The 14,566-nt window shown below is 37.1% G+C and overlaps 1 protein-coding gene across 7 annotated transcripts; it reads left to right on the top strand.

The window, feature by feature from the left end:
* The first annotated feature begins 401 nt into the window (after positions 1 to 401).
* Positions 402 to 14,306, top strand: pfkfb2b (6-phosphofructo-2-kinase/fructose-2,6-biphosphatase 2b). 7 transcript variants are annotated; one of them, XM_081358336.1, is made up of 16 exons: positions 402 to 505; positions 1,112 to 1,264; positions 3,592 to 3,717; positions 5,022 to 5,118; positions 5,513 to 5,579; positions 5,731 to 5,805; positions 5,895 to 5,951; positions 6,075 to 6,199; positions 6,798 to 7,005; positions 7,084 to 7,233; positions 7,320 to 7,424; positions 7,536 to 7,665; positions 7,954 to 8,016; positions 8,099 to 8,163; positions 9,789 to 9,983; positions 12,736 to 14,300. In XM_081358336.1, the coding sequence occupies exons 2-16, from the start codon at positions 1,174 to 1,176 to the stop codon at positions 12,799 to 12,801; spliced, it is 1,620 nt and encodes a 539-aa protein (XP_081214462.1). In that variant the 5' UTR covers positions 402 to 505; positions 1,112 to 1,173; the 3' UTR covers positions 12,802 to 14,300. The 7 variants fall into 7 exon arrangements, with proteins under 7 accessions (XP_081214462.1, XP_081214465.1, XP_081214461.1 ...); XM_081358339.1 differs by lacking the exon at positions 9,789 to 9,983 and adding an exon at positions 10,982 to 11,004 and having other exon boundaries at positions 496 to 710; positions 12,736 to 14,306; XM_081358335.1 differs by lacking the exon at positions 402 to 505 and adding an exon at positions 558 to 710.
* Positions 14,307 to 14,566: the final 260 nt, after the last annotated feature.

Genomic DNA, 14,566 nt, shown 5'->3' with positions numbered 1-14,566 from the left:
CGTTATAGGAAAGTATCGAAAAAGGGACCACTGACTGGACAAATTAGTTCACCAATGAACAAATGGGTGATTCAAATGAGTCGAGTCACTGAGAGGAATCGAGCACGCGGTACTGTTTGGTTGAAGGGATAGTTCACCCTAAAATGAAAATGTTGTCATAATTTCCTCACCCTCATTTTGTTATAAACCTGTATGAGTTTCTTTCTTCTGTTGAACACAAAAGAAGATATTTAAAGAATGTTGGTAATCAAACAGTTGATGGCACCGATCGACATTCATAGTTATTTTTTTTCCTACTACGGTGTCGTCGACTGTCTGGTTACAAACGTTCTTTAAAATATCTTCTTTTGTGTTCAACAGAAGAAAGAAACTCGTACAGGTTTGGAACAAAATGAGGGTGAGGAAATGATGACAATTTTCATTTTTGGGTGAACTTTCCCTTTAAACTCAACTGAGCTTCAGTCTACATAGACGGACGTGCTGTCATTCTTTTGCAGGTATTACGGTAAGTAAAAGGTGACGTAGAGACACTCCTTCACTCACGCGCTTGGCGCTGGTTGCCATGGAAGGTTATCAAGTGCAAAACCGGCTGGGAGGCAAAGACACCCTGCGGCCCGCGCAAAGACATTGAACCTGCCGGTCGGACCGGCGGATACAGGATAAAATACGGACCCCCGAGGTTGAAGGGGTGACTAACTTATTAGGACGCAGTAAGGTCACACGTTTTACGTGTCACGTTAATAGTCATAGTGCTTTAAATGTGTCTGTTTAATATATTGATTCTCCGATGTAATACACGTGTGGATTAGACCATCAGTGACTGATTGTTGACAAACCCTCTGTTTACGTTTATGACGTAATGTGTCCTCAGCATCCTCTTCTCTGTTGTGACGTAGCGCGACATTTGTTGTTACTGCGCTGCGGATGACTGAGAAAATGACGATGAGGCGAGAGTAAAAAAATGCATGTCACCGAGTAGAGCATAATTGTATAGGGGAAATGTTTTCAATTTTCATTAGTTTTCATTTTAATAAACCCTTAACGTCGTCTTCACTAACGTAGGTTGCGTATAATGTCTTTATTTCGCAGTTTTTCCCCCTTCTCTCTGCAGGTGCTCAGTGTTTTTACAGCAGGAAGAAGAGCAAGCGAGTGATTAAGTCTGTCAGATTCAGTATGTCTGCGTGGCTGCAGCAGGAGGCTGGTTCAACCAGTTCTGCTGAAGCCAAGAAATCAGAGCCCATCAGAGGCCAAGAGAAGAAATGCTGTAAGTTACACAACATGAATATGCTTTCACATTCCACAAGATGTTGTTTTGAATAACGTGGTCAGCTGGTTTGGTTAGTTGGGTTTAAGGTACTTTTCAGCTGATGAGAATGTTTCCCATAACAGTTGTGTCCCTGGCCCAGTAAATGTAATCGACAGCATGAATCATATCACAGTTGCCCTTGTTATAGTGGCAGCTGTCATTGAGGCTGCAAAACAGAAGTTCACTGTCGGTCTAGATTAGAAATATACCTTATGTGCTTTCCTTTATTTAGATATGCATTCTCTGTTATGCTGGTTTCAAATTGCAGATCAAGGTAGAGGCACATTTGTTTAGGTTTTTTTTCCCAGTCATCAAATTGCTGACATGAGGTAGGCCTAGTAATGCTCATTGTTGGGGGTAACTCATTACAAGTAACTTGAGTTACATAATCAGATTACTTTTTCATGTAACTAGTAAAGTACTTCATTACTTTTTCAATTTACAACAAAATATCTAAGTTACTTTTTCAAATAAGTAACACTAGTTACTTTCACATTCATTGACGGACAGCTCTACTGTCCCCATGTTGAGAGAAATAAAGTGAGGTGTGTAAACATGATGGTTATTTTAGTTCTAGACTAAATTAACATGCATACTGGTAGAACTTGCACAAACATTCAGTATTCCTCAAAACAAATTAAAACAGTAAAATGCAATCTTAGAATTGTATGCAAAACTTTTACAAGTAACTAAATTAAATGACACAAATATTCTTTATGTATTTAATCTCACTTTATTAACCAACAAAAGTTACGGTGGCCATCAGGAAAAGATGTCGTCGTCTGAGAGAGCAGAGAGTAGCCAGTTCAGCAATGAGGTTTTTCTACAAAGATAAATTAAGACATTTTGTTTACTTTATTATTCAGCAAAACGATGTTATTGCGAATATTATTGTTACTTGTTCATCATTGTGTCAGTGTTTTTATTCGCTGACTTTAGAAAGCTTCTTTGCATGAAGAACAACATAGTAACGAAACGCGTTTGTCCGTTTTGGGTTACTTTAGAAACATGTCGGCACATTTCAGTGTAAGTATGTAGATAGAAATGGCTCATTCTAAGGTAATAAAAACATAACGGTTCATTAAGTAAGGTCTTTATACACCACTGAAAACATAGTTATGTATATGATATTGCATTTCTGTCAACTGATCCTCCTAAATATTACACAATGCACCTTTAACATCTTGCCAAAAATAGAACTTATTTTGTTGTTATTAAAAAACAAACAAGCAAGCCCAGCCCAGGTGAGAAAAAGTAACGCAAAAGTAATGTAACGCATTACTTTTCATAAAAAGTAACTAAGTAACGGAATTAGTTACTTATTTTGGGAGTAATGCAATATTGTAAAGCAATACTTTTTAAAGTAACTTTACCCAACACTGGTAATGTTTTCTTCATACCTAATATGTTCATTATTAAACAAAAAATCCAGGGATTTAATTTGCATGTGGTATTTTTTTTTTATCCTTTGAGAAAGAAAAAAACATACCTAGATCTTGGCAGAAGATCCAGGCAGATGTCTGTTTGTTTAACAAATGTCTAGAAAGAAATTTAATGCTCCATATTCTTAAAAAAATGACACATTGAAATTGATCAAATGTGACAGTAAAGACAAAGATTTCTATTTCCAATAATTGCTGTTTTACTGAACTTTCTGTTCACCAAATAATTCTGAAAAATGTAATCTGTCACAGTTTCCACAAAAATATTAAGCAGCACAACTGTTTTCAACATTTGTAACAATAAGAAATGTTTCTTGAGCAGCAAATTAGCATATTAAAATTATTTCTGAAGGATCATGTGACACTGAAGACTGGAGTAATGATGCTGAAAATTCAGCTTTGCCATTACAGGAATAATTTACATTTTAAATAACTTATTAAAATATTAATTTTTCAAATTGTAAAATTATTTTACAATATTATTGTTTTTACTGTATATTTAATAATAAAAAACAGCCTTGGTGATCATAAGAAACAAATTACGACCTTTTTACAAGGTGTCAAAAGTCTCAGAGATTCAGGTCCCATTTTTTATTGTAGTGGAAAGTACCATAAACCACAAACGTGCAAACATAAACTCATACATTCTGACATGCATCAGGCATAAAGTAATTGTGTTGTTTGATTTTATGTAATTTTTGGTGCAGATGCAGTTGGTGTTGGTATGTGAAATTTTAGTATTTTATATTTGGCAGATTATAATTGATAGTACTGGAGATCTTAACTTCCTCCAGTCCATGATGTGCTGTTGACACTGTCTGTCTGTTTTTTGTCTGACCACAGCATGGGCGTCTTACATGACAAACTCCCCCACATTAATTGTCATGATCGGTCTCCCTGCCAGAGGCAAAACATACATGTCGAAGAAGCTCACACGCTACCTTAACTGGATAGGAGTTCCCACAAAGGGTGAGTGGGTAGCTAGATTTAGACAGTTGCAACATGTCAAATGACGCTCACTATAAATATCACCTGTCTCCTATTTTAAATGCTCCATTTAGCTCTCAGCTGATCATTTCTATCAATAGTCTATTAAGAGGTTAAATTTGAACTTGCATTGGCAACCAACACATTTTAAGAGGACCTATTATGCTTTTTTTACATTTTGAACTTTCTTTAGTGTGTAATGTTGCTGTTCGAGCATGAATAAGGTCTGCAAAGTTACAAAGTCACTGAAAAGGGAGTTATTCTCAGATCAGTAAGCAGTGATTCTGACCTCCCTGAAACGCCTCGATTGTAGTCTTGAGGTTCCTTCTGGGAATGTACACATCACAATTTATCCCTCGTTTAAATAGTTAAACGCAAAAAAGGTCAAGGCCTGGTTGAGTTGCTTTAATAGTGTGTTTTCGCCATGTCCAGGGCTGCGTCCGAAATCACATAATCTCTTGAGTAGGTACTTATTTTGAATTTCTCCACGACCGCTAAAACGTATGTTTTATATAGTATGTCTGGTGTAATATGAATATGCCATGTTGTCATTATCATGTGACCTACCAGCGTCAGTTACGTCGCTTCATTGCCATTCACAAATTCTCTCCCGTGGCCTCATGGGGTCCATTGTATGCACACTGAAGAAGTAGGTTATCCAGGTACTTTTTGCCTACTATTTTATGAGTACTTTGAATTCGAACATACTACTTTTGTCACATACTGTTTTTTCGCCTTCTACATAGTAGGGAAGTATGCGATATAGGATTCAGCCCAAGTGCTAGTGCTTACACCCGAGAAGCTGAAACTTGCGGTTATGTTAATGGGCGTGACATTTCCGAAACACACTCGAAGCGGTTGACCAATCACAATAAACTGGTCCAGCCGACCAATCAGAGCACATTGTGCTTTTTGGTAGGAGGGCTTCATAGAGATGGGAAATAAGTAGCGTTAATGACAGACTGGGAAGAGGGGTGCTGTAACAATGTAATATATATAAATAACAATGTGTTTTTTGAACATTCAGTCATGAAGACCTATTCTAGTAGACCCCAAAAACAAAACCAGGACATGGTAAAAAGGGCATAATATGGCTTCTTTCAACTCAATCTCTCGAGTGCATCATGACTCACAATACAAGTGTTTAAAGTGTCACTGTAACTTACTTTACATCTTTACATACAGAGTGATATCACCATGATGCATTACAGTTGTGCAAAAACTGGTCAAGAATGTGACAATGTGGAGATTAACCATCATTCCTTGTTTATTGGTTTATTGTGCAGTGTTTAACCTTGGTGTGTACCGGAGGGAAGCAGTTAAAGCATACAAGTCATATGATTTCTTCAGACATGACAATGAGGAAGCCATGAAGATACGGAAGTAGGATTATATCTTTTATGTGTGATTTAATAGAAGAGTTCCCCCCACAAATGAAAGTTGTGTCATTGTTTACTCACCATCATGTTGTTCCAAACCTGTTAGACTTTCTTTCTTCTGTGGAACATGAAAAGAGAAGTTTACTTTCATATAATGTCCTGTGTAGAAAAGTTCACAATATTTTTTACAGTGTTAATAGTGTATATGTAATAATAATATATATATATAACCAAGAAACTAATGTGACTAAAGTAAGCCTGTTAGACTAATATGATGGCAGAAGGATTAAGGCATTTCCTGAAGGTAACATCCTGTCATTTACAGGACAGTTTGTGTTTTTCCTGAGAACTGTTGAATTAAAAAAAAAATGTTATGACTATATTTGCATCCCAAATAGACAATGTGCCTTGGTGGCACTGCAAGATGTCAAGACCTACTTTAATGAGGAAGGTGGACAAATAGCTGTAAGGTTTTACCTTTTTCTGTGTTCTTCACATCAATTATTTACTACAATGTAGTGTGGAGTGTTATTAATTTTAAGAATATTAATAAGGGGTTACATATACATAGATAATCATGTTACATGGTCATCATTCTTTTTTTCTTTTTTTTTAGGTATTTGATGCCACAAACACAACCCGGGAGAGGCGGGATCTTATATTAAATTTTGTACAGGAAAATGCATTCAAGGTAGCCATATGCACAATTTAAAAATAAGATAAGTTATCTTTGTGATATGTGATTATCATTTTCCTATTTCTGTGTGTTTACGTTTGCAGGTGTTTTTTGTGGAGTCAGTATGTGATGATCCAGAGGTTATTGCTGCAAACATCCTGGTATGTTGTTTGGTTTGGTTTGCATTTCATTAAACTGATGGTATAATAAGTACAGCAACATAGCAGTATTATTGTTCATTATTTTCTCAACAGTTGTCTCTTATGTGCCTTTTGTATCTTCAGGAAGTCAAGGTTTCAAGTCCAGATTATCCAGAAAGACACAGAGAGAGGGTCATGGATGATTTCCTGAAACGCATCGAATGTTATAAAGTCACTTACCAACAACTAGATCCTGATGAATATGAAAAGTAAGAATGATTCGAAAATCAAACATTATTTTGGCATATCTGAATGTACATACATTTTCTTTGGAATAAATCTTCTATCTATTTTTTCCTTCAAATTGCGACAATTTCGCTATTTTAAAGGTTCCTAATTTTGTTTTTGGAGGTCTTTACCGTATCAATACGAGTCCTCATCCTTTGGAAGTGCATGCAAAGTGGATTTGCTTTCGCATAGCAGAAAACAGCGTCTTCTCGACATGTCGACAACACAAACAAAACTCTTCCAGGTCTCCTCTAGGTCAGGTAGATGTTGTTTGTGGGCAGCCAATGAAGACCATAGGCTGGCAGTATGCAAATTTGTTATAAACCTACATAGGTTTGTGCAGGAAGTAAGACTGGAGTTACTGACGAGTGACGACTCATTTCAGGCAGTTCAGAGTCGGTTCTTTCGTTTGGGAAACAATAACACTTTGATCTTTGAAACTTTGCAGACCTTTTACATTCACAAACAGCTGTATTACACACTAAATGGAAGGTAATATCCAAAAAAGCATAACAAGGGCACTTTGAACGTTATGATCAGGAAAAGACGATCTTAAAATTTACCTTTTTTTTTCTCCAGAGACCTGTCCTTCATCAAGGTGATGAACGTGGGCCGCCGGTTCCTGGTAAACCGTGTTCAGGACTACATCCAGAGCAAGATTGTCTACTACCTCATGAACATCCACGTACACTCGCACTCCATCTACCTCTGCAGGCACGGAGAAAGCGAGCACAACGTCCAGGGCCGCATCGGAGGAGACGCTGAACTCTCCTCCCGGGGCAGACAGGTCTGAACTCATTCATTGCTGCCTTTATAGTAGTTATTCATCAGAAGATGCTTAACTTTCTCTCTCCTTTGCGTGTAGTTTGCGAGTGCCCTGCGTGGGTTCATTAAGGAGCATATTAAGCTCTCTGACTTGAAGGTTTGGACCAGCCAGTTAAGGAGAACCATCCAGACAGCCGAGGAGCTGGGAGTTCCCTATGAGCAGTGGAAAATCCTCAATGAGATAGATGCTGTTAGTATGCCCAGGTCTCAGTGGAGATTACATGCAGTTTAGATGTATTGTATGTTCATTCATTATCAAGTTTTGCTCTGAAACAGGGTGTATGTGAGGAGATGACCTATGAAATGATCCAGAACACATTCCCAGAAGAGTTTGCTTTAAGGGATCAGGACAAGTACCACTACAGATATCCAGGAGGAGAGGTACAGCATGTCATGAACTTCTTACTTTGTTAAAGTTCTTCAGAGTGTGTCTTTCTGAGACATATTTCAAAAGTATTTCAGAGTGTATCAAAATGCTTTCTTTTCTTGTAGTCATATATGGACCTGGTTCAGCGACTGGAGCCTGTGATTATGGAGCTTGAGAGACAAGGCAATGTACTAGTTGTCTGCCATCAGGCGGTTATGCGCTGCCTACTAGCTTATTTCTTAGACAAGAGTGCAGGCAAGATGCATTTGCATTTTGAAAAGAATGCTAAAACACTCAAAAAACTGCCTAATCTTTGCAAGTGTCCCTGGCTTAATATATATATAAATATATATATATAGATAGATATAGATATAGATATATATACACACAGTTATATTTTTATCTCACCTTAAACCACAATTACAACAAGATCATATCATTTCAATAAGACCATTATATATCTTTATTCAAGACCATATATATCATAATATGCAACAACAGAAATGTACATCAACTGAAACCTATTTTTATATTTTGTCTCAGATGATCTCCCCTATTTGAAATGTCCCCTTCACACTGTCATGAAGCTCACTCCTGTTGCCTATGGTGGGTTGGACAGTTGTTTCCTCACTTTTACCAACATGCACGTGGAAATTCTGTTCACAAACGAATTTGGATGATGTTTTAGGTTGCAAAGTGGAAATGTTTTATCTGAATGTGGAGGCAGTGAATACACACCGGGACCGACCACTGGTGAGTCCACATCTGTCTCTGTGGTGTTCTCTCTTTCAGTATGAAATATTAATGGAGGTTATTAAATATTCATTTTAAAATAATTGGTGCCACATTTATCTCTCAGATTAGAATTTTTCTTCAGTAATGTTTTTGAAACTTCAAAACAAACATGCTATGTTTCTTATGGTACAGCTTTTGATATCTTATAGGCTTTCTATTGATTGGGAATTACAATTTCATCACTGCATGTTTGCTGTCTTTGATGCTTGGAGAACCTTGGTTAAAGCATTTTTCTGGGTTCAATATAACTTAATCTCTATCTACAGCATCTGTGATGTGCTGTCAATTACCACAGGAAATAATTTTGACTCATTTCAAACACTAATTCATCCTCCTGGAGCAATAGTCCCACCTCTACTCCAACTTTACAGCTCAAATAATATGTTTGCAGAAAAACTGCTACAAGTTCTTTAACAACACGTGTGTTTTTAAACCATGTATGCCTTGCCTCATAGACTTCTACTGTAAGCAGTGTAAAATTTAAAAAAATTGTTTTCGTTCATTTAAAAAAAATAAAAAAGCTGAAATAAAATTAAATATCATATTTAAACTTAAATTATGAATGAAATTTTTAAATGTTGCCTCTGCAATTAACTGAATAAGATGCTAAAATAACTAAAACATTATTGAATTATACATATTATCTATAAACTGTTAAAATGACAAAAGCACATGGCAAAATTAAAATCAGATTGAAAACTGAAAATATATATTAAAAAAGTTGATTCAAAATATTAATACTTAAAGGACAATGATTCTAAGTGCGTCACTGTAAAAACACTGTATTTTTTGTTATTTCTAACGGAATGATGGGTCAAAATTGTTGTCTATGGTAACTTGTTAACCCATAACACTCTTAAAACTATGTTCTCTGTTGTTTAATCAAACTGTCAGTCAAATGGTTTGATTAAAAATCTTCTTCCTCTCGTGCTTATTCACCTCATCAGAGTGAGGTTCAGCCTTCCCCTGTATATGTTGTTGATTTACAAGAATATTTGTACAGTTATGATACAGCTTAGAGTTTTGTGTGTACATCACAGTTATGATGTCTCAGCAGCCTGTGGTTGTAATGTAACTCTGCGTTTGTGTTGTGAGTTAAATGCTTATCCATGTGTCGAACGCTCCATTGAACGACATTGTGCTTTAGTGGTGTATTCTTCATCGCTGTAGACACGTTTAATGTTTTAGAATATTAACCTGAAGTAATTTATCATACTTTTTAGTCTGTGTATATTGATTAATGTGGATTATCTTTGGGAATACTTGGAGCTGTGGAGACTGAAGACTGATGTGTCTTGTTTGCTATTGAGATGTGTGCTAAAGGTCTTTAAAGATAGCTATATGTGTAGGCCAGCGATGTCCACACTCGGGCCTGAAGGGGCGCTGTCCCGCAGAGTTTAGCTCCAACTTGCCTCAACACACCTGCCTGGAAGTTTCTAGTCTGCCTAGTAAGACTCTGGTGTGTTTAATTGGGGTTGGAGCTGAGCTCTTCAGGACAGTGGCCCTCCAGGAGCAGGATTGGACACCCCTGGTGTAGGCGGTCTCTCTTTTTAACCCAGCCAGTCTCTCCCATCTCAAACCAGGGGAAAGTCAGACGAGACTCTGCCCCTCTGCTGCTAAGGCGGAATAGTTACACCCCACTTTCCAGTCATGACCAGGTTAAGCGGCCCCGTCTCTACAGCGCTGGCAACCGGTCCTGGCTGCCCCTCACCCCCTCCCCCACCGCCCTGCACTTCCCTGACACACCAGACGGGGCGCTGCTGCTTCAGCAAAGCCAAGTTAGTGTCAGAATCTGAAGCCCTGGGATATTAAATGGACTCGGTTGACCCAGTGATGTCCTGACATGAACCCACCCTCACCCTGGTGTTCTGAATCACCTGTGAATGTCACACCCAGTACTTGTGCTAAATGCATGCAATAATTTCAGTTTGGCAGTCTCCTCTATTTTGTTCCTTGTTTTTTATGTAAGAGCATGTTCTTAACTCCTTGTTCAGCTTGAGCTTCTTTTATTTGTTTTGCTGTATGGGTAAATGCCACAGGCCATACAATATCCATAACTTACAAGCTAACAGTTCTAATTGGCATTATCCTACATATCTTTATAGCAACAACAAAATATATATTTCTTTTTTTGGATTATTTCTCCCTAAGAAAATCAGTCAGTTGTTGCCAATATATTTAATGTGCTTACAGTAATAGTTTTTCCAAAAATGAAAATTGTCATCATTTACTCATCCTTTGTCATCAAAGATTTTTCTTTTCTGTGGAACATAAAAAATGAGAATTTTAGCTGCTCTTTTCCACACAATGAAAGTGAATGGTGACCAAAAATGTCTTGAGTAAAAAGTCATTTTTAAAACATACAGTACTGCATATTCAAATTGCAAAAAAGATTTGAGGCTGTATTACAGAAACTTCCTTAATTCTCAACTTCTCGAGTTCTATTTGCGTGTGAAATTACCATGCTTAATAAAAAGATAGGATTCTTACTCATTAGCTTTCATTGTATGGAAGCGAGCAGAGCAACATGTTTTATTTCTTGCAAAAAAACAAAAGTCTTATGGGTTTGGAATGACATGAGGGTGAGTAAATGATGACCTAATTTTCATTTTTGGGTGAACGGTCTCTTCAAACTGATGTTGTGCCTCAGGAATCAATATGCCTTGTCCATGTTTTACTCTGAACATGCAAATTTGTCCTTGCGCTTCAGTTGTCTTCTCCATATTTGTCTCTCCTCTTCCCCCTTCATCCTTCATCCTTCTCTCTGTTCTCACAGTCTCGTGTGGTTGGCAGTCATCTGTAAGTAAATTTAATCAATATATGCGTGATGTCACAAACATTTATGTTGATTCTTGGTTGTCTTTTCTGCCAGCTTTCTTATAACCTGCATTTATGTTGGAAGATTCGATCATAATCATGTTTTTATATGTGTGTTTGTTATATCAGGTTGTCCAGTATTGACATGTCTTTGTAGAGAATTCTGTTTACCTTTTCAAATACCTAAAGCTACACTGTGTAGGATTTACTCCCATCTAGTGGTGAAATTGTATATGACTACCAACTGAATATTACCAGAGAATGTCTAATATGGCGAGAAGTTTCACTCTCAGTACACTTCCAGCTTCTGAACTGGTTGCAGTTCCTCTCTGATTCCATATGAGGGCGCTCACAGGACGAGTGCAGAATGAATGGAGGTCTATGGCGCTATACCAATAAAAAACCACTTTTCTCAGGATATAATTTTTTGTTTAGTAATTTGAATGTTGTATTCGAAAGGAAATGCAAATAAATTACACATTGCTGGGTGTTAGATTTTTTAGAGTCACTTATTTGCTTTAAAAAGTCTTTTAAAGTGTCAATGACGTCATACACATGTACGACCAGAGATACGGCTTTACGGCAATCCTTCAGTCACTTTGGTGCTTTCGCGCTCTGCACTTTCTTTTCACTCGAGGCATCGACAACACAGCTGACACAGGTAAACACACGTGCTAGAAGAGTTTTCGTTTGGTTTGTTTCTGGTCCCGCTTCGGATGACACGATGCCATCAAGCGGTATCTCTGGTCGTAATCAGTCCTTCACTGACCAATCAGCGTTCATTAGCAGAATGCTAGCGTGTTATGGACAACAACAACTCAGCCTGTAAGAATTCAAAAGGACATAAGTACTCGTTCATTCAACTTTCAACCCATAACCCATGTTGAACTTGCAAAATCTACAATCAGATCTGAGATTTCTCAACGGCAATCGGGTGAAAGAGACAAATTTAGCCGTCTAGCCCCATTGACTCCCATTCATTTTGCACTCATGGCGATCGCCCCCAGTGGAACTCTGGTGGTACTACAACTAAAATTCGGTACAACAGGGCTTAATAGGGAGTGAGCAGGCTCGCCGTAGACGGGCTCTGATATTACTTTCTAGCCCCTCCCATTCCAAGCGCGTTTTAACTCCTACGGTGGCCGTATTATTTCAAATCTGCCGGCAGTCGCGAGTAATCTCCTCCTCGCAGTCGTCACGGTGCCACTGAGTGTAAAAACGCGAAAGGCGAAGCTTGAATTTCCAGGTATGTCCCTCTTTGGCTAATGTATTTTCAAGATGGATGCGCAACATGGCTTCCGCCATTCGAGCGACTCGCTCGTATGTATTCTAAATGGCTGATTATACACTTACGAGAATACGTAATTAGTTGGTTGAAGTGATTACACATTAATGAGAGCGTAAAATTTTGAAAGAACAAAGTGTTTTTTGCTAAAAATCTACTTAAAATATTACACAGTGTAGCTTTAAATAAGTTATTACACCAAGTAAAATACTAGTAATACAATGCAAGCATATTTCTTTTTTTTAATGCAAAAAGTAGTTTGAATTGTCTTTTAAATTGAAATCTAAAGGGGCCTGTATATTTTATCAAGACAGTGACAGTATTTTTTATTTATATTATAGAATTTGATACTTAACAATACTGATACTCCTTATATTTAAGTTTAACTTTATCTCTATCTCTCTCTCACTTTTTTTTTTTTTTTTGAGGACTCCTTGTGTGAAGGAATCAGCTTTGACTGCCCAGACGAAGCTAATGACTGTTTCCGCTTCTGAATGAGACGGGAGAATTTCCAAAATCCTGCATGACACTGAAACTTTGCTTTTAGATTCCCAACCTCCTGCTTGCTTTATCAATGTTAGGACTACATTTCCCATCAACCCCCTGCATGACACATCCCCACTGAATGATGGAATGTATATGAATGATATGAATATATATATATTTATGACCCAACAAAGAATATTTATTTTAAGTGATGATGCCTTATTGAAGATTGAACAAAGAAGAATCCTCTCTATGATCCTCTTGAATGTTCTCTGATAGAACTTGAACACAACGTGGGTTGTGCAACTGATGCTGACCTCCATACAGAGTCTGTGTTGCAACACAATGTTGTTTGCAATAAAGCATTTTCACAATCATAACTATTACAACATCTTCATATATACCATATAAGTCATCAGAAAGAAAACAAGCCTTATTCAGGGAATTAATGGAAGACAGATACAGGAAATGTTTGTTTTGTGGCTTCAAGGAATGCACTAACTGAGAGTACAATGAAATATTCTTTAGTCTTGTACATTTTCTTAATAAGAATGATATTTATGGGATATTGTACAAAGTTAGCTACTTGTGTGATATTTTTATAGAAATGTATTTGTTTGGCGCATTGTCAAAATGACAGGGATTTGTAGGATTCTGTATGTAAAATTAGTATATTTTATAGGTAAGGTCACCGCTGATGATGCTAACAAATATAGTTGTTTTTATTAAGGTTTTGAATGTAATATGTGCTCTTTAAGATGTGTTCTGGTTATGCGTTTGTTAAAACTGGAATTACTAGCTTGACAAGTCGTTTTATATTTCCGTGTGAGGAGCTGCACTATTCTCAACAGCATGTCATCAACCAATGACACTGGATAAAACAGTTGATTGATGCATAAAATCCCTATAAACTTTTGGTGGTTTAATGTTGAGGCAAGACAAGTCATGGTACTGTTCACTACTACTTTCCATTTTTATTTTACATGTTTAATTACATTTTTGCCTAACTACATCATTTGAAATGAAGGTGTGACTAATGTATTTTCAAAAGAAATCCCATGTGGTCTGAAATAAGGTTATAAATGCTGCATCCATACAAAATAATTACAAATACATTAGCAAAATGCAGCAGAATTGTGTTCAAAATGGTTAGCATGGAGCATAGCATGTTACAACTTCATGTCATCTTTTCAATTTCATGTCAACTACCCATGACTAGTGTCCAGAAGATTTACACCATCAGCACTTGTTTATGTCCGCTATGTTTGTTCAACGCTGCTGCATAAAACTAGCAAAAATCAAAGTGCAGTTAAGGTATCCAAGCATGCATTACCCGTAATGACTGTTGTGATGGCATATGGTACATATTGCACACAATGTGACTCAACTATTATAAATTATATATGCTGTTACAATGGCATTGCCACACAATATACAGAACAATATATTATATTCAGACCTGTAACAATGCTTTTCTCAAATACACACAATTAAACAGCTCCTGTTATGTCAGACTTCTGTGCTAGTCTTATTTTGTGTGCGTGCGTGTTGCATTATAGCCTCCAGATGGCGCCAAAACACTTTACTCATGAGGTCTCTTTATGAAAAACGGATAAGGATGTGTTACTTTATATTTAAGCAATGGGATAGGCTAGGCTACTAGAAACTGTGCTATATTGTGAAGAAAATTAATTCTCCTTCAAGTTAAATCCCTGTCCAGAGCGCTACTACACAATTATCTATGCAAGAAGTTGCTAAGTATGTAAACAGGTG

The sequence above is a fragment of the Scardinius erythrophthalmus genome (genome assembly GCF_964197995.2).
Source record: "Scardinius erythrophthalmus genome assembly, chromosome: 25".
Lineage (NCBI taxonomy): Eukaryota > Metazoa > Chordata > Actinopteri > Cypriniformes > Leuciscidae > Scardinius > Scardinius erythrophthalmus.
Note: the sequence above shows the minus strand (reverse complement) of the source record. Positions and strands in the feature narration are given on the sequence as shown.